This window comes from Callithrix jacchus, chromosome 20 (genome assembly GCF_049354715.1).
Source record: "Callithrix jacchus isolate 240 chromosome 20, calJac240_pri, whole genome shotgun sequence".
Classification (NCBI taxonomy): Eukaryota; Metazoa; Chordata; class Mammalia; order Primates; family Cebidae; genus Callithrix; species Callithrix jacchus.
Genome location: NC_133521.1, coordinates 30999966 through 31025730, shown reverse-complemented (window position 1 = coordinate 31025730; position 25765 = coordinate 30999966). Strand labels below are relative to the sequence as shown.

At 43.2% G+C, this 25765-nt stretch overlaps 1 protein-coding gene across 22 annotated transcripts in view; it reads right to left on the bottom strand.

Moving 5' to 3' along the window:
• Positions 1 to 25765, bottom strand: part of HYDIN (HYDIN axonemal central pair apparatus protein) — a 516394-nt gene that overhangs the window by 87698 nt on the left and 402931 nt on the right. For 19 of the 22 annotated variants that reach the window (XM_078357699.1, XM_078357700.1, XM_035282169.3 and 16 more), the window contains 8 exons: positions 22448 to 23074; positions 20087 to 20305; positions 8412 to 8620; positions 8013 to 8195; positions 6923 to 7042; positions 3485 to 3644; positions 3213 to 3385; positions 344 to 542 (listed from right to left, as the gene is read on the bottom strand). In XM_078357699.1, coding sequence (XP_078213825.1) covers positions 344 to 542; positions 3213 to 3385; positions 3485 to 3644; positions 6923 to 7042; positions 8013 to 8195; positions 8412 to 8620; positions 20087 to 20305; positions 22448 to 23074 — 1890 coding nt within the window. Of the gene's footprint in view, positions 1 to 343; positions 543 to 3212; positions 3386 to 3484; positions 3645 to 6922; positions 7043 to 8012; positions 8196 to 8411; positions 8621 to 20086; positions 20306 to 22447; positions 23075 to 25765 lie in introns of those variants that run through there. The other 3 variants (XR_008478211.2, XR_013530165.1, XR_013530166.1) reach the window with 1 other exon arrangement.

Below are 25765 nucleotides of genomic sequence, written 5' to 3'. Positions count from 1 at the left end.
AAGATAGGAATCCAATAGGTGACTGGCTTTAGGAGTGTGAAATCAGGACTCTGATGCTTACCTAGGTATAGCAACACTATTTGTTCATTTGCTAATTCATTCATTCTTTCATTCACTTATTTGTCCCTTTCTTCCACATTGATTGCTGTGTTCCCGGCACTGGGAAATCAGGCATAAGCAATAACGCCTTTATGGAGCTTGCAGTTGTATCCACAGCAAGATATTGTGGACTGGTGATATCAAAAGGGAATCAGATGGGAGCATGTAACAGGGAGACCTCTGTGTGTGTGTGTGTGAGTATACATGATTTGATAACCAAGTCAGTGGACATGTGAAGCCTCACCTCCAACCGAAAAGCCTTCCTGATGTTGATAGGCTTGGTGGGCTGAAAGTAGAGATGAAGGCCATACTCAGCCTTGGGGGGGATGGTTCCCTGCATCATGGACACAGTGAAATCATCACCCAAGTGCTCCAGGTTGGTGATCCGCCAGGCCACCGGCAGGAGTGTGACATTGCGGAGAAGAACTACCCTGGCTTCCTGTCTGCAGAGACAAAAGGAAAGTTTGAAATTTCACTTCAAATTTTGTAGTTTTGTATTTTTTAAAAAACTTTTAGTTTCAGAAGTTCATGTGCAGGTTTGTTATACAGGTAAACTTGTGTCATGGGGGTTTGCTGTACTGATTTCATCACCCAGGTACCAAGCCTAACACCCCAAAGTTATGTTTTTCTGCTCCTCTCCCTCTTTCTACCCTCTACCCTCAAGTGTCTGTTCTTCCCCTTTTTGTGCTCACTGGTTCTCATCACTTAGCTCCCACTTATAAATGAGAACATGTGATATTTGGTTTTCTGTTCCTACATTATAGTTTGCTAAGGATAATGGCCATTATCCTTAGCATATGATTTTTTTTTTTTTTTTTTTTTGAGACAGAGTTTTATGCTGTTGCCCAGGCTGGAGTGCAGTGGTGAGATCTCGGCTCACTGCATCCTCCACCTCCTGGGTTCAAGCAGTTCTCCTGCCTCAGCCTCTTGAGTAGCTGGGATTATAGGTGCGTGCCACCACGCCTGGCTAATTTTTGTATTTTCAGTAGAGACGAGGGTTTACCATGTTAGCTAGGCTGGTCTCAAATTCTTGACCTCGTCATCCACCCATCTTGACTTCCCAAAGTGCTGGTATTACAGATGTGAGCTACCACACCTGGCCAAGCATATAATTTTTAAAAATCACAGTTTTTCTTTCATGTATGGGTGCTGAACAAGATTTCTCAATGCTTTTTTGAATTGTTTTATTTAGGTCTGCCATATTTTCAATTTGTGTTTCATTAAAAAAAATCACTAATAAGCAGACCCGCCCAGTTCAAACCTGCATTGCTCAAAGGTCAACTGTATTTTTCTTTAGCACATTAAAATTGCCATTCTATTGTCTTCCAGCTTCCTTTGTTACTGATGAGGAGTCAGTCATACTGTATTTCATTTTCTCCTGGCTGCTGTCAAGATTTTCTCTTATTTCTGGTTTTAAGAAGTTGGACTAAACTTTGCCTTAATGTGGTTTTCTTTCTTGGTTATTAATCTATTATATAAAATAGGTGAAGTTGATATTATTAATCCCAGATGACCTATAAAAAACCTGAACGTGCTGGTCGTGGTGGCTCAAGCCTGTAATCCCAGCACTTTGGGCAGCTGAGGCAAGCAGATTCCCTGAGCTCAGAAATTGAGACCAGCCTGGGCAACATGGTAAAACCATGTCTTTACTAAAAATAAAAAAATAAAAAATATTAGCTGGCTGTGGTGGCACATGCCCATAATCCCAGCCACTTGGGAGGCTGAGGCAGGAGAGTCACTTGAACCTGTGAGGTAAGGTGGCAGTGAGTTGAGATTGCACCACTGTATTCCAGCCTGGGTGACAGAATGAGACTTTGTCTCGAAAAAATAAACAAAAAATCAAACAAACAAAACCCTGAAGCTTAGAGAGGTTAATTGATGGCCCTAAAGTCACAGATTCAGTGGCAAAACTTGGGCTATAACTATATTTATCAAGCTTAAGGTTTGCTAAGCTTCTCGGAACTCTTAAGTTTTTGCTTTTTCAACAAATCTGGGAAAGTTCCATCTATTCTTCACGTATTTTTGGCCCCTTCCCTCTCTCTTTTCTTTCTGGGACTCCAATCACAAATATGTTACACTGCTTGATGTTGTCCCACTATTTACTGAATGTTCATTTTTTACCACTACTTTTCTTTCTATGCTGTTTTTTTTTTTTTTTTTTGAGACAAGGTTTTGCTCCGTCAGCCAGGCTGGAGTGCAGTGGTGTGATCATGGCTCACTGGAGGTCAGAAAAAGCACTTTTGGTTACTTCAATTATTACTTAGTTCTTTAAGCAGTATTTATCAGGAAAAGGGGCCTGGTGGTGGCGATTACAGAATGCAGGATACATGTCACAACAATATTCTCTCCCAGAAGCCGCAGAAGTAAACATTCTTTCTACTTAGAATAATAATACAATTCCAATTAATGAATACGTCAGTTCTAGTTTTGGTCTAATGTTCTGCTTTTACTTTAATTTCTGGAGCAAATATTCTTTTTTATTTTAATTTTTTTATTATACCTTAAGTTCTGGGGTTCATGTGCAGATGGTGCAGGACTGTTACATAGGTATACACGCACCATGGTGGCTTGCTGCCTCCATCCTCCCAACATCTACACTAGGTATTTCTCCTGTTAGTCCTCCCCAATGCCCCCACCCCCTGCTATCCCTCCCCTAGCTCTTCCACCCCCCGAGAGGCCCCATGTGTGCTGTTTCCCTCCCTGTGTCCATGTGTTCTCATTGTTCGACACCCACTTATGAGTGAGAGCATGTGGTGTTTGGTTTTCTGTTCTTGTGTCAGTTCACTGAGATAACTTCTTTGGGCAATAGACTGCTTTGAGAATCTGAAGAAAGCTAGTTATTCTTCTGAAGAAATGCAGATAATACGCATATTTTGGTAGTTGATCTTGGGGAGGTCCTTGGCCCTGCTGAAGTTCATCTACTGAACTAACAGTCTGTTAACTAGATAGGTTCACTAACCATCCTGGTTTGCACAGGACCAAGGAATTTCCCAGGGTGCAGAACTTTCAGTGCTAAAACCAAGAGTCCAGAGTAAATCGGGATGAGTTGTTTACTCTAGAACTAAAGGCTCCTCAAATTCCATTCCAGTCCTGACATGATCTAGAACTCTGACCTGTGCAGCAAGAGCCGGTCAAAATGTAATTGCCTGGGTTCCAACTCTAGTTCCGGGCGGATCCCCTGGCAGCTTAACTGGAAGATGACTGGCTCTGGGTTATCATTGATGCAGCAGACGATACTGTCTTCAAAGACACCAACTGAAGTAGGGTAGGCCCATACGTTTAATATCTGATGGAAGGAAAAGTCAAAAGAAAGTACATTTATACCAAGGGTGCCAAGGCCTCACATTTCCCGAGAAAGCCTTGCTTTGTGTCCATATGACTGTACCTGCTTCTCATTGGGCTTCAGGACCATGGTGTTGGGTTCCAGGAAGTATGTGTTTGCTTTGACATCATTCTGGAAATAGAAGAATGCCTCCACCACCATTAAGGAAGTGTTCAGGATTGTGAGCCTCTCCATGTTGCCTGGGAATACTGATGACTTGTACCTGGGGATGAACAAGAATGGGGCTAAGGGTGTGAAGACTGAATGAGAATGCAGGTGGAAAAGAAGCCTGTGATGAGAAAGGCAATTCAAAGGGACAGTGTGGCTGCACAGAGGCAGTGGCATGGTGGCAAAGAACATGAGGTTTGTAGTTGTGCAGACTTGCCTTGGAGAATAAATGCTACACTGTGACTTGACTCCCCTGAGCCTTGGACTCTTTATCTCTAAAATGGGATGATAACACCACTTTGGATGGCTGAGTAGGAAGTGAGATCACGCATCTAAAGCTCTCAGGACAGCTGCAGATAGCAAATGCCCAATGAATGTTAGCTACGATTATTGCAAAGAATTTTAACTGAGAAATATGTAGATCTATCCTTCCACTTTCTCATGTCCCCGAGAGAGATTATCACTTGAGTAACTTTTTATTTCACATCTGTTTTAGAGATGACCTCATTCACCTCCTTCTCCCACACCCTCAGAGAATGCTACTGTTCTGATATGAATTCATTTGGCCTTGTTCACTGTTAGGAGGCAGTGTCTGTTCCTTAGTGCCTTAGGGAGAGATCTGCAGAGTTGAGCACTGTGGGCATTTGCTCAGTTAATAGTAGCTGAGCAAAACAAAGCAGGAGAAGGCCTGAGGGAAAAAAGTCACATCAGAGGTCACAGCACAGGCTAGGAAAGCAGAAACAGTCTGAAAAAGGTTTTAGATAGGCCATGATGGAGGATGAAAGGAGAGAGAATGACAGAAACCAAATGAGAGTCAGAGACACAGAGACCTCTCTGTGTGGATAACTGCCAAGGGGTGTGTGGCCTTCTCACCTAACCACTAATCACCTCCACCCAAGCCTGTGCTAAAGGCTCCATGTGCATTACCCAGTTCAGTCCTCACAAATCTGAGGGGGGTCCTGTTGTCTTCCCATTATACAGATGAGGAAAATGAGGCTCAGCAAGGTTTAAAAGAATAAGTGAATAGGCTTGGCGCAGTGGCTCATGCCTGTAATCTCAGCACTTTGGGAGGCTGAGGTGGGCAGATTGCTTGAGCTCAGGAGTTTGAGACCAGCCTGGGCAACATGGCGAAACCACATCTCTACAAAAATACAAAAATTAGCCAGGTGCGACGGCACACATCTGTAGTCCCAGCTACTGGGGAGGCAGAGATGGGAGGATTGTTTGAGCCTGGGTGGTCAAGGGTGCAATGAGCTGAGATCACACCACTGCATTCCAGTCTAGGTGACAGAGTAAGACCTTATCTCAAAAAAAAAAAAAAAAAAAAAAAGACCCTGCGCAGTGGCTCATGCCTGTAATCCCAGCACTTTGCTTAGGTGGGCAAATCACAAGGTCCAGAAATCGACACAATCCTGGCCAACATAGTGAAACCTCATCTCTACTAAAAATACAAAACAAAACAAAAAATTAGCTGGGCGTGGTGGTACGTGCCCATGGTCTCATAGTCCTGGGAGGCTGAGGCAGGAGAATCACTTAAACCCAGGAGGCACAGGGTGCAGTGAGCCGAGACCGCACCACTGCACTCCAACCTGGTGACAGAGTGAGACTGTCTAAAAAAATAAATAAAGCTTAAAAAAAAAAAAGAAAAAGAATAAGTGAATAATACCCAGTTGTACTGGAAGTTGTTTTGAATCACCGTCGTCACTGCCCTCCCAGATCAGTGTCATCTGTCCCCACATCCCGGTGAATTCCAATGCTGTCCCAAACGGGTACCTCCTTGAGCAGCCTGACTCCCACCCCCAGACTGTTCTGCACCTCATGTCCGTTAACCTGATCACACTTCTCCCTCCCGAGCCCTCCTATTGGGCTTTGTATTTCCTCTCCATCATCAGCAAACTCCTTTCACCTTCACTTTTTAATCCAACATCTCAGGGAATAAAGTGGAGGTAATGGGAATGGAGGACAAAGACGGCCACAAGCTGCACTGAGGAGGCCCAGAAATTAACGACCTCTACTTAGCACAAGAAATGCTGTATGGAGTGAAGACATGGTGGAGACCTTGGTTCCAGTTTTGGTTTCATTTCCTGCCTATATGATATGAAATTTGTATATAACTGAAAAAACCAGTCTAAGAATGTATGATCACCAATCTCACTAATAATAGGTGAGATTGGGTCCCCAATTCCACCTGATAATCTTAATCTGTTTCTCTAACATGCTCCCTCTCCTACTTTCCACAAAACTGTTTTTCATGCTCTCTCTATTTCTTCAAGATTTCAAATTTCCTCAACTCCCCTCACTGCAAGGGATGATCTCACATCATCTGTCAAGGAGGAAAAGACATGACTGTGTAGGAGCCTCCTCGCTCTTCCAACCAAATTGTAAGCCTACCTTCTGCGATGCCATCTTGCTTTTTTCCTCACTGGCATGCAGTGATGGTCCCTCTTCCTGGCATAGGCCAGCACCCCCACATCCCACTGTGCTGCCTCAGGGAGCTATGCCATTGATGGCCCTTACCATCTCCTGAAACTCCAACCTCTTCCTTCTGTCTCCTCTCGGCACGCAAGCATCGTAAGAACAACAGTGCATGAACAGCCTGCTCTGCGCTCCAGGCTCTCCTCCCATCTCCCTTCACAGCCAAGCTTCTCCAAAGAATTATCCTCACATCTGACTTCTCACTTCGCTTTGCTTGGGCAAAGGACTCTTGCTAACGCCCCTAGTGACCTCCATGTTGTTGAACTCTGTGGACATCTATGCCCTCATCTTTCTGTACTTTCTGCAGCATTCAATGTAGCAACCATGACCTCTTCTCCACGACACTGGTCTTTTTGGTTTCCCCAATACTGTTGGCCTCTTTCTCATCTCCTGGCTCCTCCTTTGGTGTGTATTGGAGTTATTCAGGGCTCTTTCTCTTCTTACATATACAGTCTTCTCTCAGGTGATCTCATCTATATCTGTGGCTTTTGTTGCCTTGAAGAGTGACCTCTCCTTTGAGAACCAAAGCTGTACAACCTATTCTCTGCTTCATGTGACTACCAGAAATATCTTCCTGGCAATTTAAACTGAACATACGCCAAAGTAAACTCTTGATCCTACTCTGATCAAGCCTGAAGCCTCTCTCAGGCTTTCCCATATGGGAAATGGCACCCTCATTCCTCTGGGTGTCCAGCAGGAAGTTGGGACACAAGAACCCAGTTCTCCTGATTTGTGGTTAGGGGCTAAGAGAGGCAGCATTAGTAAAAGCTACATCTGTGTACATAGGAATCCTACCTGTACTGTTTATAAGCCCAACCCGGGAGTCTGAAATCTGCTTTAAAATAATGGAACACTTACTTATCTCTTGATTTACCACAAAGCAGTGGCCCGAAGTAGTATGTCTCCACACTCATAACATACTTCTTAAAGACGACCTCATTTATCTTCATGTCCATCTTCCTCTGAGGAAATATCACTCTGAACACAGAAGAGGAAGAGGTGAGGGGAGGCTGCCTGAACAGAAGTTCAATGCTGCCATGTGATGTTTATATAAATCCAACTCTTTGTCCCAGCTCCTTCCCACCACTGGAGAAGACATTATGATCTGAACTTGAAAAAAAGACTCCCAGTGGTGTCTTCCATAATGAGAGTGGTGACAGAGCTGAGTCAGATGTTTCGTTCTAGTGCACCCAGCTAAAAACATTCCTGCGAACCCCTATGGAAAACCAGTTCCAGGAGACAGAAATTAGCTTCTGAGTCCCTTGGTTGAATGTGGCCAGTTGCTGAGCCAGGTGCTTTTCTGCAGTGCATGAGCTGCACAGTGCTGTTCAGTAGCTTGGAAAAAGTTCACCCATGCAGAGTCACACAAGGTTTCTTTTTCTTTTCTTTTCTTTTTTTTTTTTTTTGGAGACAGAGTCTCACTCTGTCATCCAGGCTGGAGGGCTGTGGCATGATCTCAGCTCACTGCAACCTCCGCCTCCCTTGTTCAAGCCATTCTCCTGCCTTAGCCTCCCGAGTAGCTGGGATTACAGGTGCCTGCCAGTACACCCAACTAATTTTTGTATTTTTAGTAGAGACAGGGTTTCACCATGTTGGCCAGGCTTGTCTTGAACTCCTGATCTTGGTTACACATGGTTTCTAAATTATAGGATAGAACTGCTTTAAACTTGCTTAATAGTTAAATAAGCAAACTCATTTGCCAAGGGAAGACTTTTTTCCTCCCACTTTGCACCTATGATCGTCTTTATTGCAGTCTGGGAATCCCTGGTAATATCACGTCCCCCCTGTGGCTCTTAGTCAATGTCCAAGATAGGGAAGCTGATACAACAAGAGGGGCTGGGATGCTGCCCGAGCTCCATGTTATGATGAGAGCCACCTGTTCAAAGTGCCACGGAGGAAAATAAAAACATAGCAGTCAACCTTATCTTTTAAAATGAAGCACACTTACTTTGGGTCTTGGGAAATGTATGGGTAAGTGCAGATGCCTCGGCAGTGGAGCTGGTACTGGCGGCAAGTCCCTAGGATCTCAAAGTTAAAGGTTTGGTCAAAGTTCCCCAACTCGTCAGAAGAGAAGTACACCTGCAACGTTACCTCGCCGTTGGCTGGGACAATCCACCGGAAGTGATTCAGTCTGCAAATGACGACACAGGTTTGTAAAGTGAGAGTGCTCCCCTCTGGCCAAGAGAAGACAGGAGAGCTGCCTGGAAGTCCTGTCCTGTTGGGCTAGTGGCATCGTGGCCCCTGGAGCCCCACAAGCAGGACAGCTCTGTTCCCCTCCAGTGCTGTGACAGCCACACCCTCAACGTGGGCTTTGGCATTCCACTCCCTGGGTTGCTGGGAGGCCCACCTGACGAGTTTCTCCTGGGAGTGCTGCCCGTTGAAATTGTTCAGGTCTGTATCTGACAGCAGGGAAATGGTTCCAGCAGGTTCCCCCGAAAGGGCCTTCTTGGTTAAGGCTATGCGACGCTTGTCCTTCTGAGTCTCATAGACTTGGTCTATCTTTTCTTTCATTTTCTGTCTGCCTGTTTTAGATGAGCTGGTCTGCTCCTCTTGAACCTTAATTAAAAATAAGCGTGAGGTCTTAAATATTCACTTTTTGTACACACAAATAGAAGAGAGAGATGACTACAACATGTCTACATGTCTGTCATCTGGGGAGATGGTTCTGCAGGGTCAGGAGGCCTAGAGCAGGGCAGGGTCTAGTCTTGGGTAGTAACAAGACCAGTGCATTCCTTGGCACCCTAGTCTCTTAGGAGGAGAATAAAACCCTAGAGAAAACTTGAAGCTGGAGTGTGTGTATGGAACTCAAGTCTTAGTTCCTGGCAGTCCCCAACATGGCCAGCAGGGCTTGTAGCTCTCTTGGCACCGCTAAGCCAGTTACCCCCATCTGCTTGCTGTCTACTTCCTAATACTTTGTTGACATATAGCCCTCACCACTAGCTCTCTCCCATTCTCTTTGTTCTTAAGAATTATACATGAATAGAAAATCTTACAGTTTCTACAGAGGGAGAGATAAACATGTGATTAATCTGCTACATTTAATAAGAAGCTCCCATTTTTCTAGTGGTATTTTCATGTTTCCTGATCAAAAAATTTTTTTGCCTTTTAATTTACCATTTCCACCTTTAAATTTTTTTTTTTTACTTTTTATTATTATTATTTTTTGAGATGGAGTTTTGCTCTTTGTTCAGGCTGGAGTGCAATGGTGTGATCTTGGCTCACCGCAACCTCCAATTGCTTAGTTCAAGCAATTCTCCTGCCTCAGCCTCCCGAGTACCTGGGATTACAGGCAGTCGTCTACGACTGGCTAATTTTGTATTTTTGATAGAGACAGGGTTTCTCCATGTTGGTCAGGCTGGTCTCAAACTCCCGACTTCAGGTGATCCGCCCACCTCGGCCTCCCAAACTGCTGGGATTATAGGCGTGAGCCACTGTGCTTGGCCCCATTTCCACCATTTTTTTAAATTGCATTTTAGGTTTTGGGGTACATGTGCAGAACATGCAAGATAGTTGCATAGGTACACACATGGCAGTGTGATTTGCTGCCTTCCTCCCCTTCACCCACATCTGGCATTTCTCCCCATGCTATCCCTCCCCAGCTCCCAGGCCCCCGCCGCTGTCCCTCCCCTATTCCCCCCAATAGACCCCAGTGTGTAGTACTCCCTTCCCTGTGTCCATGTGTTCTCATTGTTCATCACCCGCCTATGAGTGAGAATATGTGGTATTTCATTTTCTGTTCTTGTGTCGGTTTGCTGAGAATGATGTTCTCCAGATTCATCCATGTCCCTACAAAGGACATGAACTCATCGTTTTTGATTGCTGCATAATATTCCATGGTGTATATGTGCCACATTTTCCCAGTCCAGTCTATCATTGTTGGGCATTTGGGTTGGTTCCAGGTCTTTGCTATTGTAAACAGTGCTGCAATGAACATTTGTGTGCATGTGTCCTTATAGTAGAACGATTTATAGTCCTTTGGATATATACCCAGTAATAGGATTGCTGGGTCAAATGGAATTTCTATTTCTAGGTCCTTGAGGAATCGCCACACTATCTTCCACAATGGTTGAACTAATTTACACTCCCACCAGCAGTGTAAAAGTGTTCCTATTTCTCCACAACCTCTCCAGCATCTGTTGTCTCCAGATTTTTTAATGATCGCCATTCTAACTGGCGTGAGATGGTATCTCAGTATAGTTTTGATTTGCATTTCTCTAATGACCAGTGATGATGAGCATTTTTTCATATGTTTGTTGGCCTCATGTATGTCTTCTTTTGTAAAGTGTCTGTTCATATCCTTTGCCCATTTTTGAATGGGCTTGTTTGTTTTTTTTCTTGTAAATCTGTTTGAGTTCTTTGTAAATTCTGGATATCAGCCCTTTGTCAGATGGGTAAACTGCAAAAATTTTTTCCCATTCTGTTGGTTGCCGATTCACTCTAATGACTGTTTCTTTTGCCATGCAGAAGCTGTGGAGTTTGTTTAGGTCCCATTTGTCTATTTTGGCTTTTGTTGCCAATGCTTTTGGTGTTTTGGTCATGAAGTCCTTGCCTACTCCTATGTCCTGAATGGTTTTGCCTAGATTTTCTTCTAGGGTTTTTATGGTGCCAGGTCTTATCTTTAAGTCTTTAATCCATCTGGAGTTAATTTTAGTGTAAGGTGTCAGGAAGGGGTCCAGTTTCTGCTTTCTGCACATGGCTAGCCAGTTTTCCCAACACCACTTATTAAACAGGGAGTCCTTTCCCCATTGCTTGTTTTTGTCAGGTTTATCAAAGATTGTATGGTAGTAGATATGTTGTGTTGCCTCTGATGCCTCTGTTCTGTTCCATTGGTCTATATCTCTGTTTTGGTACCAGTACCATGCTGTTTTGATTACTGTAGCCTTGTAGTATAGTTTGAAGTCTGGTAGTGTGACGCCTCCTGCTGTGTTCTTTTTGCTTGGAATTGACTTGGGTATGCGGGCTCTCTTTTGGTTCCATATGAAGTTCAAGGTGGTTTTTTCCAGTTCTGTGAAGAAAGTCAATGGTAGCTTGATGGGGATAGCATTGAGTCTGTAAATTACTTTGGGCAGTATAGCCATTTTCACGATATTGATTCTTCCTAACCATGAACATGGAATGTTTCTCCATCTGTTTGTGTCCTCTCTTATTTTGTTGAGCAGTGGTTTGTAGTTTTCTTTGAAGAGGTCCCTTATGTTCCTTGTAAGTTATATTCCTAGATATTTTATTCTCTTTGTAGCAATTATGAATGGCAGTTCATTCTTGATTTGGCTCTCTTTCAGTCTGTAATTGGTGTATAGGAATGCTTGTGATTTTTTCACCACCATTTTTTTTAAAAATAAAACTTTAAGAGTTGAAGGCCTGGTACAGTAATAACTAGTTTTAGCAGTTGTCACTTTTTCTCCTGAGTCATTTGAAGATATGCTGCAGACATGATGACTCTTTGCCTCTAAATACTTACACCTCCTCAAGCAGGTACTGTCTCTGCAATCCTGTATCTACTATCATCACACCTAAGAAAATGAACACTAATTCCACACTTTTGTTCTGGCACACAGTCTATATTAACATTTTCCTATTTGTCTCAGGCATGTCTTTTACAGACATTTCCCCCCAATAAATACCTAGTCAAAGTTCCTATATTGTGTTTCTTTGTTATGTTTCTTTTTTAAGTTTTTTAATGATTTTTCCATAGGTTGCTGGGGGTACAGGTAGTGTTTGATTATATGAGTAAGCTTTTTAGCGGCAATTTATGATTTTGATGCACCCATCACCCGACCAGTATATACTGTACCCTATTTGTAGTCTTTTATCCTTTGCCCTCCTCTCACCCTTCCCACCAAGTCCCCAAAGTTCATTGTATCTTTCTTATGCCTTTGTATCCTCATAACTTAGTTCTCACCTATCAGTGAGAACATAAAATGTTTGCCATTCTTGAGTTATCACAGTTTCTTTATCCACTTGTTGATGATGGGCATTTGGGTTGGTTCCATGATTTTGCAATTGTGAATTGTGTCGCTATAAACATGCGTGTGCAAGTATCCTTATGATTCTCTTCCTCTGGGTACATACCCAGTAGTCAGATTGCTAGATCAAATGGTAGTTCTACTTTCAGTTCTTTAAGGAATCTTCACACCGTTTTCCATAGTGCTTGTACTAGTTTACATTCCTATCAGCAGTGTAGAAGAGTGTTCCTGATCACTACATCCATGCCAACATCTGCGGGTTTTTATTTTTATTTTTTGATTATGGTCGTTCTTGCAGGAGTAAGATGGTATTGCATTGTGGTTTTGATTTGCATTTCCCTGATCATTAGTGATGTTGAGCATGTTTTCATTTCGTATATCTTCTTTTGTGAATTGTCTGTTCATGTCCTTAGCCCACTTTTTGGTGGGATTGTTTGCTTTTTTCTTGTTTGACTTTGTTGTAGATTCTGGATATTAGTCCATGTTCAGGAGTACAGATTGTGAAAATTTTCTCCCACTCTGTCGGTTGTCTGTTGACTCTGCTGACTGTTCCTTTTGCTGTGTAAAAGCTCTTTAGTTTAATTAAGCCCCAGCTACTTATCTTTGTTTTCATTGCATTTGCTTTTGGGTTCTTGGTCATGAAATCCTTGCCTAAGCCAATGTTTAGAAGGGTTTTTACAATGTTATCCTCTAGAATTTTTATAGTTTCAGGTTTTATTAAATCCTTAATCCATATTGAGTTGATTTTTGTATAAGGTGAGAGATAAGGATCCAGTTTCATTCTCTTACATGTGGCTAGCCAATCATCTTAGCACTATTTGTTGAAAAGGATGTCCTTTCCCCAGTTTATGATTTTGTGTCCTTTGTTGAAGACCAGTTGGCTGTAAGTATTTGGATTTATTTCTGGGTTCTCTATTCTGTTCCATTGGTCTATGTGCCTATTTTTATATCAGTACCATGCTGTTTTGGTGACTATGGCCTTAGAGAATAGTTTGAAATTAGGTAGTGTGATGCATCCAGATTTGTTCCTTTTGCTTAGTCTTGCTTTTGCTACATGCTATATGGGCTCTTTTTTGGTTCCATATGAATTTTAGAATTGTTTTTCCTAATTCTGTGAAGCATGATGGTGGTATTCTGATGGGAATTGCATTGAATTTGTAGATTGCTTCTGGCAGAATGGTCATTTTCACAATATTGATTCTACCCATCCATGAGCATGAGATGTGTTACCATTTGTTGGTATCATTTATGATTTCTTTTAGCAGTGTTTTGTAGTTTTCGTTTTAGAGGGCTTTCACCTCCTTGGTTAGGTATATTCCTAAGCATTTTATTTTACTTATTTATTTTTTTGCAGCTATTGTAAAATCAGGAGCTACTGAGTTCCTGATTTGATCCTCTGTTTGGTCATTGTTGGTGTATAGAAGAGCTACTGATTTGTGAACATTAATTTTGTATCCAGAAACTTTGCTGAATTCTTCTGTCAGTTCTAGGAGCTTTCTTGAACTCCCGATCTCAGGTGATTCACCTGCCTTGGGCTCCAAAGTGCTTGGATTATAGGCGTGAGCCACCACGCCTGGCCCTAGTTCTAGGAGCTTTTTAGAGGAGTCTTAGGGTTTTCAAAGTAAGTGATCATGTCATCAGCAGTTTGACTTTCTTGTCTGATTGCTCTGGCTAGGACTTCCAGTACAATGTTGAAGAGGAGTGTTGAGATGGGGCATCCTTGTTCCAGTTCTTGGAGGGAACACTTTCACCTATTCCCCATTCAGTATTATGTTGGCTGGGGGTTTGTCATAGATGGCTCTTATTACATTGAGGTATGTTCCTTGTATGCAGATTTTGCAGAGTTTTAATCATAAAGGGATGTTGGATTTTGTCGAAAGCTTTTTCTGCATATATTGAGATGATTGTGTGATTTTAAATTCTGTTAATGTGGTGTATCATATTTATTGACTTGCATATATTAAACCACCCCTGCATCTGTGGTATGAAGCCCACTTCATCATGGTGGATTAACTTTTTGATATGTTGTTGGATTTGGTTAGCTAGTATTTTGTTAAGGATTTTAGCATCTATGTTCATCAGGGATATTGTTCGGCAGTTTTCTTTTTTTGGTTGTGTCCTTTCTTGGTTTTGGTATTAGGGTGATGTTGGCATCATAGAATGAATTAGGGAGGGTTCCCTCTTTCTCTATCTTGTGGAATAGTGCCAATAGGATACCAATTCTTTTTTAAATGTCTGGCAGAATTCTTCTGTGAATCCACTTGGTCCTGGACTTTTTTTGTTGTTTTTGGTAATTTTAAAATTACCATTTCAATCTCACTGCTTGTTATTTGTCTTTTCAGAGTATCTAGTTCTTCCTGATTTAAGCTAGGAGGATTGCATTTTTTTCCAGGAGTTTATCCATATTTTCTAGGTTTTCTAGTTTATGAGTGTAAAGGTGTTCATAGAAGCCTTGAATGATCTTTGGCATTTCTGTGGTGTCAGTTGTAATACCTCCTGTTTCATTTCTTATGGATGTTACTTGGATTTCTCTCTTTTTTTCTTGGTTAATCTTGCTAATGGTCTATCAGTTATATATATCTTTTCAGACCAGCTTTTTTCCTCCCACTTATCTTTTGTATGGCTTTTTGTTATTGTTGTTTCAGTTTCATTTAGTTCTGCTCTGATATTGGCTATTTCCTTTCTTCTGCTGGGTTTGAGTTTGGTTTGTTCTTGTTTCTCTAGTTTCTTGAGGTGTGACCTTAGGTGGTCAGTTTGTGCTCTTTAATTCTTTTTGATGTAGCCATTTAGGGCTATGAATTTTCCTCTTAGCATCACCTTTGCTGTATCCCAGAGACTTTAATATGTTGTATCACTATTGTCATTCAGTTCTAAGAATTTTTTAATTTCCATCTTGATTTTGGTTTTGACTCAGTGATCATTCAGGAACAGGTTATTTAATTTTCATGGATTTGCATGGTTTTGAAGGTTTCTTTTGGAGTTGATTTCCAGGTTTATTACACTGTGGTCTGAGAGAGTGACTGATATAATTTCAATTTTTAAAAATTTATTGAGGCTTGTTTGTGGCCTATCATACGGTCTATCTTGGAGAAAGTTCTATGAACTGTTGAGTAGCATGTGTAGTCTGTGGCTGTTGGATGGCATGTTCTGTATATATCTGTTAAGTCCATTTGTTCCAAGGTGTAGTTTAAATCCACTGTTTCTTTATTGACTTTCTGTCCTGATGACCTGTCTAGTGCTGTAAGTGGAGTATTGAAGTCCCCACTGTTATTGTGTTGCTGTCTATCTCATTTCTTAGGTCTATTAGTAATTGTTTTATAAATTTGGGAGCTCCAATGTTAGGTGCATATATGTTTAGGATTGTGATATTTTCCTGTTGGACAAGGTCTTTTACCATTATGTAATGTCCCTCTTTGTTTTTAAACTGCTGTTGCTTTAAAGTTTGTCTGATATAAGCATAGCTTCTCCTGCTCACTTTTGGTGTCCATTTGCATGCAATGCCTTTTTCCACCCTTTTACTTTAAGTTTATGTGAGTCCTAATATGCTAGATGAGTCTCTTGATAGTTGTTTGATTAATTCACATCCATTCTGCAGTTCTGTATCTTTTAAGTAAGGCATATAGGCATTTACGTTCAATGTTAGTATGGAGATGGCAGGTACCATTCCATTAATTGTGCTATTTGTTGCCTGTGTGCCTTGGTTATTTGTTTTTTAAAATTGTATTTTTGTTTTATAGATCCTGTGAGATTTATGCATAAAGAGGTTCTGTTTTGATGTTTCCAGGATTTTTTTTTCAAAATTTAGAGCTCCTTTTAGCAGTTCTTATAGTGCTGGGTTGGAAGTGGCAGATTCTCTCAGCATTTGTTTGTCTGAAAGAGACTGTATCTCTCCTTCATATATGATGCATAGTTTTGCTGGATACAAAACTCTTGGCTGATAATTGTTTTGTTTGAGGAGGCTGAAGATAGGGCACCAATCCCTTCTAGTTTCTAGGGTTTCTGCTGAAAAATCTGCTGTTAATCTGATAGGTTTTCCTTTATAATAGATTACCTGGTGCTTTTGTCTCACAGCTCTTAAGATTCTTTCCTTCATCTTAACTTTAGAAAACCTGATGACAATGTGCCTAGGTGATGATCTTTTTGTGACGAATTTCCCAGGTGTTCTTTGTGCTTCTTGTTTTGGATGTCTAGGTCTCTAGAAAGGGTGGGGAAGTTTTCCTCAAGTATTTTCCCAAATATGTTTTCCAAATTTTTAGATTTCTCTTCTTCCTCAGGAACACTAATTTTTCTTAGGTTTGGTAATTTAACATAATCCAAGACTTCTTAGAGGCTTTGTTCATATTTTCTTAATCTTTTTTGTCTTTGTTGAATTAATTCAAAGATCTTGTCTTTGAGCTCTAAATTTCTTTATTTTACTTGTTCAATTCTATTGCTGAGACTTTCCAGAGCATTTTGCATTTCTCTAAGTGTGTCCAATATTTCTTGAAGTTTTGACTTTTTTATGTTATGTACTTCATTGAATATTTCTCCCTTTACTTCTTGTATCATTTTTTGGATTTCCTTGCATTAGGGTTCCTTCCGATGCCTCCCTGACTGGCTTAATAACTAACCTCCTGAATTCTTTCTCAGGTAAATCAGGAACTTCTTGACTTGAATCCATTGCCAGTGAGCTACTGTGATTTTTTGGGGGTATTAAAGAATCTTGTTTTGCCATATTGCCAGCGTTGGTCTTCTGGTTCTTTCTCATTTGGGTAGGCTCTGTGAGAGGGAAGGTCTAGGGCTGAAGACTGTTGTTCAGATTCTTTTGTTCCACAGGGTGTTCCCTTGATGTAGTATGCTCCCCCTTTTCCCATGTATGTGGCTTCCTAAGAGCTGAGATGTAGTGATTGTTCTCTCTCTTCTGGGTCTAGCCACCTAGCAAGTCTGCCAGCCTCTGGGCTGGTACTGGGGATTATCTGCACAGAGTCCTGTGATGTGAACCATTTATGGGTCTCTCAGCCATGGACACCAGCTCCTGGTCTGGTGAAGGTGGCAGGGGGGTGAAATGAACTCTGTGAGGATTCTTATCTTTGGTGGTTTAATGCTCTATTTCTGTGCTGGTTGGCCTTCTGACAAGAGGTGGCGCTTTCCAGAGAGCATCAGCTGTGGTAGTATGGAGAGGAACCAGTGCTGGGTGGGGTCCTAGAACTTCCAGGAGTATATGTGCTTCATGTTCAGTTATTAGGGTGGGTAGGGAAGGATCATCAGTTGGGGGCAGGGTTAGGCATGTCTGAGCTAAGAATCTCCTTGGGCTGATCTTGCTGTGGCTGCTGTAGCGGATGGGGGTGAGGTTCTCAGGTCAATGAAATTATGTACCTAGGAGGATTATGGCTGCCTTTGCTGAGTCATGCAGGTTAAGTGGGGAAAAGCCAACAGTTAGAGGCCTCACCTAGCTCCCATGAAATCCAAAGGGACAGTCTTACTCCCACTGTGCCCCGACCAATAGCATTGAGTCTCTTTCCAGGCAGTGGGCAAGCAGGGCTGAGAACTTGCCCCAGGCTACCAGCATCCCAGCTGCAGAAGCAAGTATGACTTTAGTTATTCCCCTGCCTGTGGAGTCTGTGTGCTGGATCTGTGCCCTCCCCAGAGTTCTGGCCAGGAGGCTTCTTGTCCAGTTCAAATTGTTACAAAGTTCAGCTGGAGACTTCCTTCACCCTGTGGCATTTTCTCTGGGCCTCTGGCTACCCTCCCAAAGGATCCCTGTGATGCCAGAAAGGAATGGCCTGCTTGGGGACCTAGGGAGCTCCCAGGGCCTTTCCCACTGCTTCCTTTACCTCTGTATTTCACTCAGCTCTCTAAATGGACTCAGCTCCAGGTAAGGTTGGAATCTTCTCCTGTCAACTAGACCTTTAGTTTCCCCAGTGTGAGTGTGTGTCCAGGGGCGGAGGATCTTCCTTTCCCACTTCCACAGTTTGGGCACTCACAGTATTTGGGGTGTCTCCTGGGTCCTGCAGGAGCTGTTTGCTGATTTCAGAGGGTCTGTGGATCTCTTCAGGTATCCTAATTTATTCCTGCAGTTGTTCTGGAGCTAAAATTCACAAGGTGGGCCTCTGCACGCCGCTCTGTACAACCGAGTTGGAGCTGCAATCTAGTCCTGCCTCCCGTCCACTGTGATCTGTTATGTTTCTTTAGTATCTTTTAATCTAGACCCTGCTGCTCCATCTCTCAATCACATTGCATTTTTGGAGACACCAAATTTGTGTTCTTACAAAATACCCCATAGTCTGGATTTTTCTGACCATTCTTACAGTGTCATTTAACGTATTCCCTGTATTTCCTGCAAACTGAAAACTAGGCTTAAAAGCTTAATTAGATATGTAGATGATGCCATGGACTTCATACTCCATCACAACAGGAACAAGTCAGGATGACCCATGGTTGCAGATGCCAAGTATGTTACTGTTAAAAACATGGTGTCAACCCACGGTGAACTGCATTCTTCCCTGTGCAGCCGGCAGTCACCGGACCTGTGGCTGGTGTTCAGGCTGGTGTGAGTGTCTTCTTTCCCAACAACCTTCCTGACCTGTGGCTGGTGTTCAGGCTGCTGTGAGTGTCTTCTTTCCCAACAACCTTCCTGACCTGTGGCTGGTGTTCAGGCTGCTATGAGTGTCTTCTTTCCCAACAACCTTCCTGACCTGTGGCTGGTGTTCAGGCTGCTGTGAGTGTCTTCTTTCCCAACAACCTTCCTGACCCGTGGCTGGTGTTCAGGCTGCTGTGAGTGTCTTCTTTCCCAACAACCTTCCTGACCCGTGGCTGGTGTTCAGGCTGCTGTGAGTGTCTTCTTTCCCAACAACCTTCCTGACCCGTGGCTGGTGTTCAGGCTGCTGTGAGTGTCTTCTTTCCCAACAACCTTCCTGACCTGTGGCTGGTGTTCAGGCTGCTGTGAGTGTCTTCTTTCCCAACAACCTTCCTGACCCGTGGCTGGTGTTCAGGCTGCTGTGAGTGTCTTCTTTCCCAACAACCTTCCTGACCTGTGGCTGGTGTTCAGGCTGCTGTGAGTGTCTTCTTTCCCAACAACCTTTCACCTAGTGCTTTTTGCATCTTTTGATGATCCTTAATCAAATATTTCACCAGGGATAACAAACAGTAATTTTCAAGTTTAACCAATTTTTCTAGAATTTTAAGCTGCCAGTCTTCTAGAATAAAGAGTTTTCATTTGTCTACTGGGGAGGAAGCAAGTTTCCTTCTAAAATGATAGGTTAAACAATTATTTCTTTTTCATGGCTTTCTTTCTCTTTCTCTCTCTTTCCCTCCCTCTCCCCTCCTTCCCTTCCCTCCCTCCCTCCTTCCCTTCCCTCCCTCTCCCCTCCCTCCCTTCCTCCTTCCCTTTTCTCCTTCCCTCCCTCCTTTCCCTTCCCCTCCCTTCCTCTCTTCCTTCCCTCCCTCCCTCCCTCCCTCCCTCCCTTCCTTCCTTCCTTTTATTTTCTTTTATTTCTGCACAATTTTGTTTTCATTATTTATACTTTAATCGAGCTGGAATGTATTTTACTATATTGTGTCAGGCTAGGACATAAACAGTGACTTTACCCAAAACCTCCAATCTTCCCATCCTAATTTCTTTAATAATTTATCCTTTCTGTAATGACATGTGTGCCCTTAACTCACGTGTGTTGATTCTTATATTCTTACACACTGTCCGAATCACCTTAGCTTCAAAATACATTTTTACATTTTTAAAAAGGTTAGATCTTTTAAAAAGTGCTAGCTTTGCTGATTTTTTATTGTGGGTGTGCTGAAGAGTAATTCAACAAGTTTCCTAAACCCTCCCATGGGGACGGCAAAGGTTGTTAGGTGAGAATCAATCATTGTCAGTTTCCTCTTGGGACGCAGGACAAGTCAGACCCAGGGAAGGTGCAGTGCAGGGATTCTCATGTGAGGTTTTCAGGGAGGATCCCCAACAAGTTGAGGGAAAAGAACCCAGTGAGCAGAACACCTCATGCCAGGCTCTGCTTTCGGGACCTTTTCTCCCTGCCCGCTGAAGTCCTGCCAAGGTTAGGAGAATAAATTGCTCATGTGTTACCTTGATAGTGTTTGTGGAGGCCAAAAGGTCTGATTCTATTTCCATTTCTCTTCTTTCATCGAGAGACGCGTCTTCGGATGGTGGGGTCACAAACACAAAATGCCCCAGGGTGTCTGTTCCGGACAAAGGCGGCCGTTTCGCAGGGTAGGAGACGATTGAAAACAAGGCAGGAGGCGGAATGGGTGGTCCGGAGGAACCCAGACCCAAGATGTCTAGGATCTAAAGGAAAGACCCATTGTTAATTTCCTGTGTAAAACTCTATGCCTCTACCACAGCCTTTGTCACACTTTATTGCAATTGTTTAACTGTCTGCCTTCGCAACGGGACTGTAAACTACATTAGGACAGTTAGCAGGTGGATATGGCACACAGCCTAGCACACAGTGGGCAATCAATAAACCTGTGTTTAATGTGAAGAGACCAGCTCTTAAGGTTCTAATGTCCAGAGTATACGCTTGTTCCATCGATTTTCAGATTCCATGTTCATTTTTCTTTTTGCCTTAAATGTTCCTTCCTTCCACAGGTGAAACAAAGTTGGGATGGGAACAAGTCAAATACAGCAAAGAAAATAATAAAGCAAAGGTCCTGGGACTGGGATAGAGAAGGGGAATGAAGAGAGAAGTGAAAATAACCTGAGAGAAAACATGGATTCCTCCAGCATTTTCCCATTCTGCTCTCATATATAATGAATGAGTAATTTCCAGAGCAAACGGGTTAAAATTTTCACGGCTACTTCCTGCCTAGCATGTAAAGACCCTCAGAATAGACACGTTACCCCTAGACTAACAGCCATTATCACAATAGTCAAGGTTACAGCCCACCTGAGGGCCCAGCCTGCGGACCACTGGACCTATTAGGTCCAGCAAGTAACTAAGTAACTTCATGTAATCCTGTGCTTCTCATCCTGCATGTCAAGGAGCTAAAGGCATTTCCTGACTAATATGCAGCTGAGTGAACTCCCAGGATTCAGAATGTCTATGAGGAAAGGCAAGAATGATTTGTAGCAATTGTTGAATTACCAGAGCCAGGGAGTTCTTCAAGCAGCAGTCTAGCCTATGATTTGGAAGGCGGAACGTATTAAAAGAGGAAAGAAGATTCTTATTATAGCCCTCAAAAACAACAACTCATTTCTGGGGAAAAAAATCACAATTCCTGAGCTACGGCTGGCCTTAGGAGAAACTGGGAAGGGCAGGGAGCTGGTTTGTGTGTCCCCCAGCTGTTCCTCCCTCCTTTGGTGCCACCCGGGACCACTGTGGCAAGGCTTTTACTGTGGGGCCACAGCACATGGAAGTCACGTGGATCACGTGGATGATTCTAATCCTCCCGTCATCCCTGATTGCTGTGTATCGACTCTAGTCTCTACTTTTAAAAGTTGGCTCATGCCTGTAATCCCAGCACTTTGGGAGGGTGAGGCAGGTGGATCATTTGAGGTCAGGAGTTCGAGACCAGCCTGACCAACACGGTAAAACTCTGTCTCTAGTAAAGCTACAAAAAAATGAGCTGAGCCTGGTGGCACAGGCCTGTAGTCCCAGCTGCTCGGGAGGTTGAGGCAGGAGAATTGCTTGAACCCAGGAGGCCAGTGAGCCGAGATCGTACCACTGCACTCCAGCCTGGGCGACAGAGCGAGACTCCATCTCAAACAAAACAAAACCAAACCTTGCACCTAGTTTGTGATGAATGAAACAAGAGGGCAGCAAACCATGGTGCCCTGGCGAAATCTGGCCTGCTACTTTTTCTAAATAGACTTCAATTGGAACACGGCCATGCCCTTCCAGTTACACATTGCTGGTGGTCACTTTCATCCTTTGAAGGCTGAGCGGAGTAGTTGTGATAGAGGCAGTATCACCTGCAGCCTAAAATACTTTCTAGTCCTTTACAGAAAAAGCTTGTACCTGGACAAAAGGGTATAATAAGCCTCTCCTCCAAACTGCTCGCAAAGGTGGCTTTTGGATATACGATACTTTCGTTTATAGGAACAAAGAGCTAATAGGATAATTTCTGTCACTGTGGGACACCTGTGGGAAAAACATTTTGGAGTGGATAGGTCTCTTGCTTCACCCCAAAGCCTCAGTTGCCTTGCCATTCTGTAGCACCCATATTATCAGTATTAAAATTCAACCATACAAGTGGCTTTCTGTAAGGTTGGATGGGCTCATTTAGATGTGTGACACTTTCTGTGAATTTTCTTTGACCAAGTAGAAAAGGTCCTTTAGTCATTACTGTCTTAACTCCAAGGGGGGCATCAGAGATGAATGAAGTTGAAGGGATATGGGTTTCAGGTAGGGAGAAGCACCCCTGATGATATTAGCACAGTGCCTGCTACCTTACTTGTGACATCCCCATCCTGGAGGGGGGTCCATACCTGCTCCCCTTTGGGAAGCCTGTCACTCTCTAGGGCCTGCTTCCAGCTCAAGCCTTCAAAGTCTGGTGCCTGGATGTTGAGGAAGGGCACGCCCAGGTCCTTCTCCTTCTTCCCTTCATGGTCCTCCTCACTTTCCCCCTCCCAGTCGCTCCACTCCTCCAGGGCTCTCAGCTTCTCCAGGCGTTCACGCTCCGCCTTCTCCCTCTCTAGGCGCTCCTTCTCCGCCCGCTCCTTCTCCTGGCGCTCCCTCTCCCGGTCCCTGCGGCCCCTGCGCCCACTGGAGGGGCCCTGGCGCTGGTCGTTGGGCTCATGGGGCACCTCCTCCATCCCCACGGGAGGCAGCTGGACTCCTTGCTTCCGGTCCCAGTACATAAGGATGTTCTGGACGTCCTTCAGCGTCAACTCATAGGCCTTAAACTTCTGGGCCAGTTGCTTTTCGGGGTCCTTCGAGATGTCCCCTTCGCTGTCCTCTTGATCCTGGACAAGAGGAAACCCATGCGTGCTGACATCGGTCATGTTCTTTTTCTTCTTGTTTAGCTCTTCCTTGTCAGATGTTGCTTGTTCCTTAGCAGATATTTTCCCTTCGACCGTCTCTGTCTTGACATCCGCTTTGGTGGAAGGAGGAACCTAGAAGGCATGACACAGAAAAGATGCGTCAAACAAGGGGGAGTAAACACATAAGGAGCTGCAAAAGGACGTTTTGTTTCATGAGAAGGCCTTCGAGGATCCGGGCAACTCCCATGCACACTAAGGTTGCCCTGGGAGACATCTTGGGGGCTTCTATCTAAATATCCATTCCATGGTCCTTCTCTGTTCAAGACCTGGCTGGGTCCTGGCATTGTGCCTTTGGGAAAAGGTGCAGAGTGACTTTGATTTGTACTCCTGGTTGTGAGCTGCTGTTCTGCATGATCGAGGGGAAAAGACCAGCAGATGCAAGCCATCTGCACCTGCCTCAGGTGCCCTGGGATGGGCCATAGTGTGTAGTGGTCCAATCCCGGCTGCACTGCTTGGTAGCTGTGACCATGGGAGAGGACCTAGCCTCTTTCTGTCTCATCTGTAGAATGGAGACAGCTATATTGATACCTACTCCAGAGGACTCCTGAAGATTAATTGTGTGACTGCGTGTAAAAAGCTTACAATGTTGCCTTTGCAGTTATTAAAACCACACAGGTATTATATACAGTGGGCATTTTGGGGAACAAATGGGAATTTAGAATCTGGCTGTACCTCAAGATTTTAAGATACGTATTTATTTAATGCACTGGGCATAGAGAAACCAACTTTACTCTTTTTCTTACTGCTCTTTTAAACTTGCTTTGTGGGCTCTGATTTTCTCCTCCCCTGGATGAAATCCTCGGGTAGGCTCCATAGATTTTTGGGTCATTCTTTGATGATACTATACAAAATCCAGTCCAGTCTAGTGACTGCTCTCTGCAGCACAGCCCAGTGTCCCCCTTCCCAGGTCTAGCTCTGCTCCTCTCTAACTTCAGGCCAACATCAGGCTTGGAGACGTGAATGACCAGGGGCTGGCTTTTCCCCTCATCTGGCTGCCCTTCCTCTTTCTCTGCTTCTCCATCTCTAACACAGCCTGGGTAGGCAGCAACACCAGAGACGGGCACAATATCTCATGCGGGGAGGCAGGGACTTGGCTCCTACTCCTTCATGCTTTGCCAAGACACCTGGATTTTTCATGGAAGACGGAGCCCAGTGAGGGAGGGACTTGCACTTGCAAGACTGTGGGAGCCCAGCATAGAGCAGCCGGAGGCTGATGATACACTACAAAGAATATAGACGATTTTAACAACTTCATCAGGGGACTTGAGCAAATAGATGCAGAAAGAAAATACACACACTATTCAAATGCACGTGGAACATTCACCGACACCAATCACCTATGAGGCCACACAACAAGGCTCCACAGATGCAGAGGATCAGTATGACATAGAACATGTACTCTGCAGATAGTAATCAAAATCAGAACTCAAAAAGAGAAGGCCAAATGAAGCTGTTCATTTGGAAATTAGAAAAGATGCTTTGAAATAATTCATGGATTAAAGAAGTAGCCATAAAGGATACTAGAAAGTATTTAGAATTGAACAGTGAAAACACCGAATAACAATAATTGAGGAATATAAAAAATAATGTTTGAAAGCGTATATGTCTTTGCATGCTTTTGTAACTTTTCTGTTTTTTTTTTTTTTTGGATAGGTTGGAGTGTAGTGGTGCGATTTTTCTGGGCTTGGTGATCCTCCCACCTCAGCTTCCCAAGTAGCTGGGTGTGCACCGCCATGCCAAGCTAATTTTAAATTGTTTTTGTAGAGACAGGGTTTTGCCTTGTTGCCCAGGTTGGTCTTGAATCCCTGGGTTCACGTGATCCACCCATCTTGGCCTCCCAAAGTGTCAACATTACAGGCATAAGCCACTGTGCCTGGTGCCTTTTATAAATTTTCATAAATTGGAAAACAAAAATGATCGAAAATTAATAAGATAAGCATCACTTCAAGAAGTTAGAAAAAGAACAGAATAATAATGCAAATAAAGTAGAAAGAAGGGCCAGGCACAGTGGCTCATGCCTATAATCCCTGTATGTTGGGAGGCCAAGGTGGGCAGATCACCTGAAGTCAGGAGTTTGAGACCAGCCTGTCCACCATGGCAAAACCCTGCTTCTACTAAAAACACACAAATTTGCCAGGCATGGTGGTGGGCACCTGTAATCCCAGCTACTTGGGAGGCTGAGGCAGTAGAATAACTTGAATTTGAGAGGTGGTGGTTGCAATGAGCTGAGATCATGCCATTGCACTCCATCCTGGGTGACAAGAGCGAAACTCTGTCTAAAAAAAAAAGTAGAAAGAAGGATATTATTTAAAAATAAGAACAGAAGCTAATAAAGCAAAAAACATACAATGAAGATAATCCACAAAGGCAAAAGTTATTTCTTTGGAAAAATAATAAAAATGACAAACTCCTAGTAAGGTTCATTGAGGAAAAACAAAGAGAAGGGTATAAATAAACAACATGTGAAATGATTGAGAGGAAATAATAGAAACAATAGAAGAATAATAGAAATGATAGAAGAGGTGAAAAAGATAGTAAGATAAAACCATTAATTTTCTTATGCCAATAAATTTGAAAATCTGATAAAATTTATACTTTTTCAGAAAATCATGAATGACCAAATTAACTCGGAAAGCAAAAGGTAAGCTGAATAAACCTTTAAGACCAAAACAAATTGATCCAATAATGCCATATGTAACCTATTGTGTGATCCTACTAAAGAAGAAAAAGAAATACAATCATGTCGATGGATGCAGAAAAATC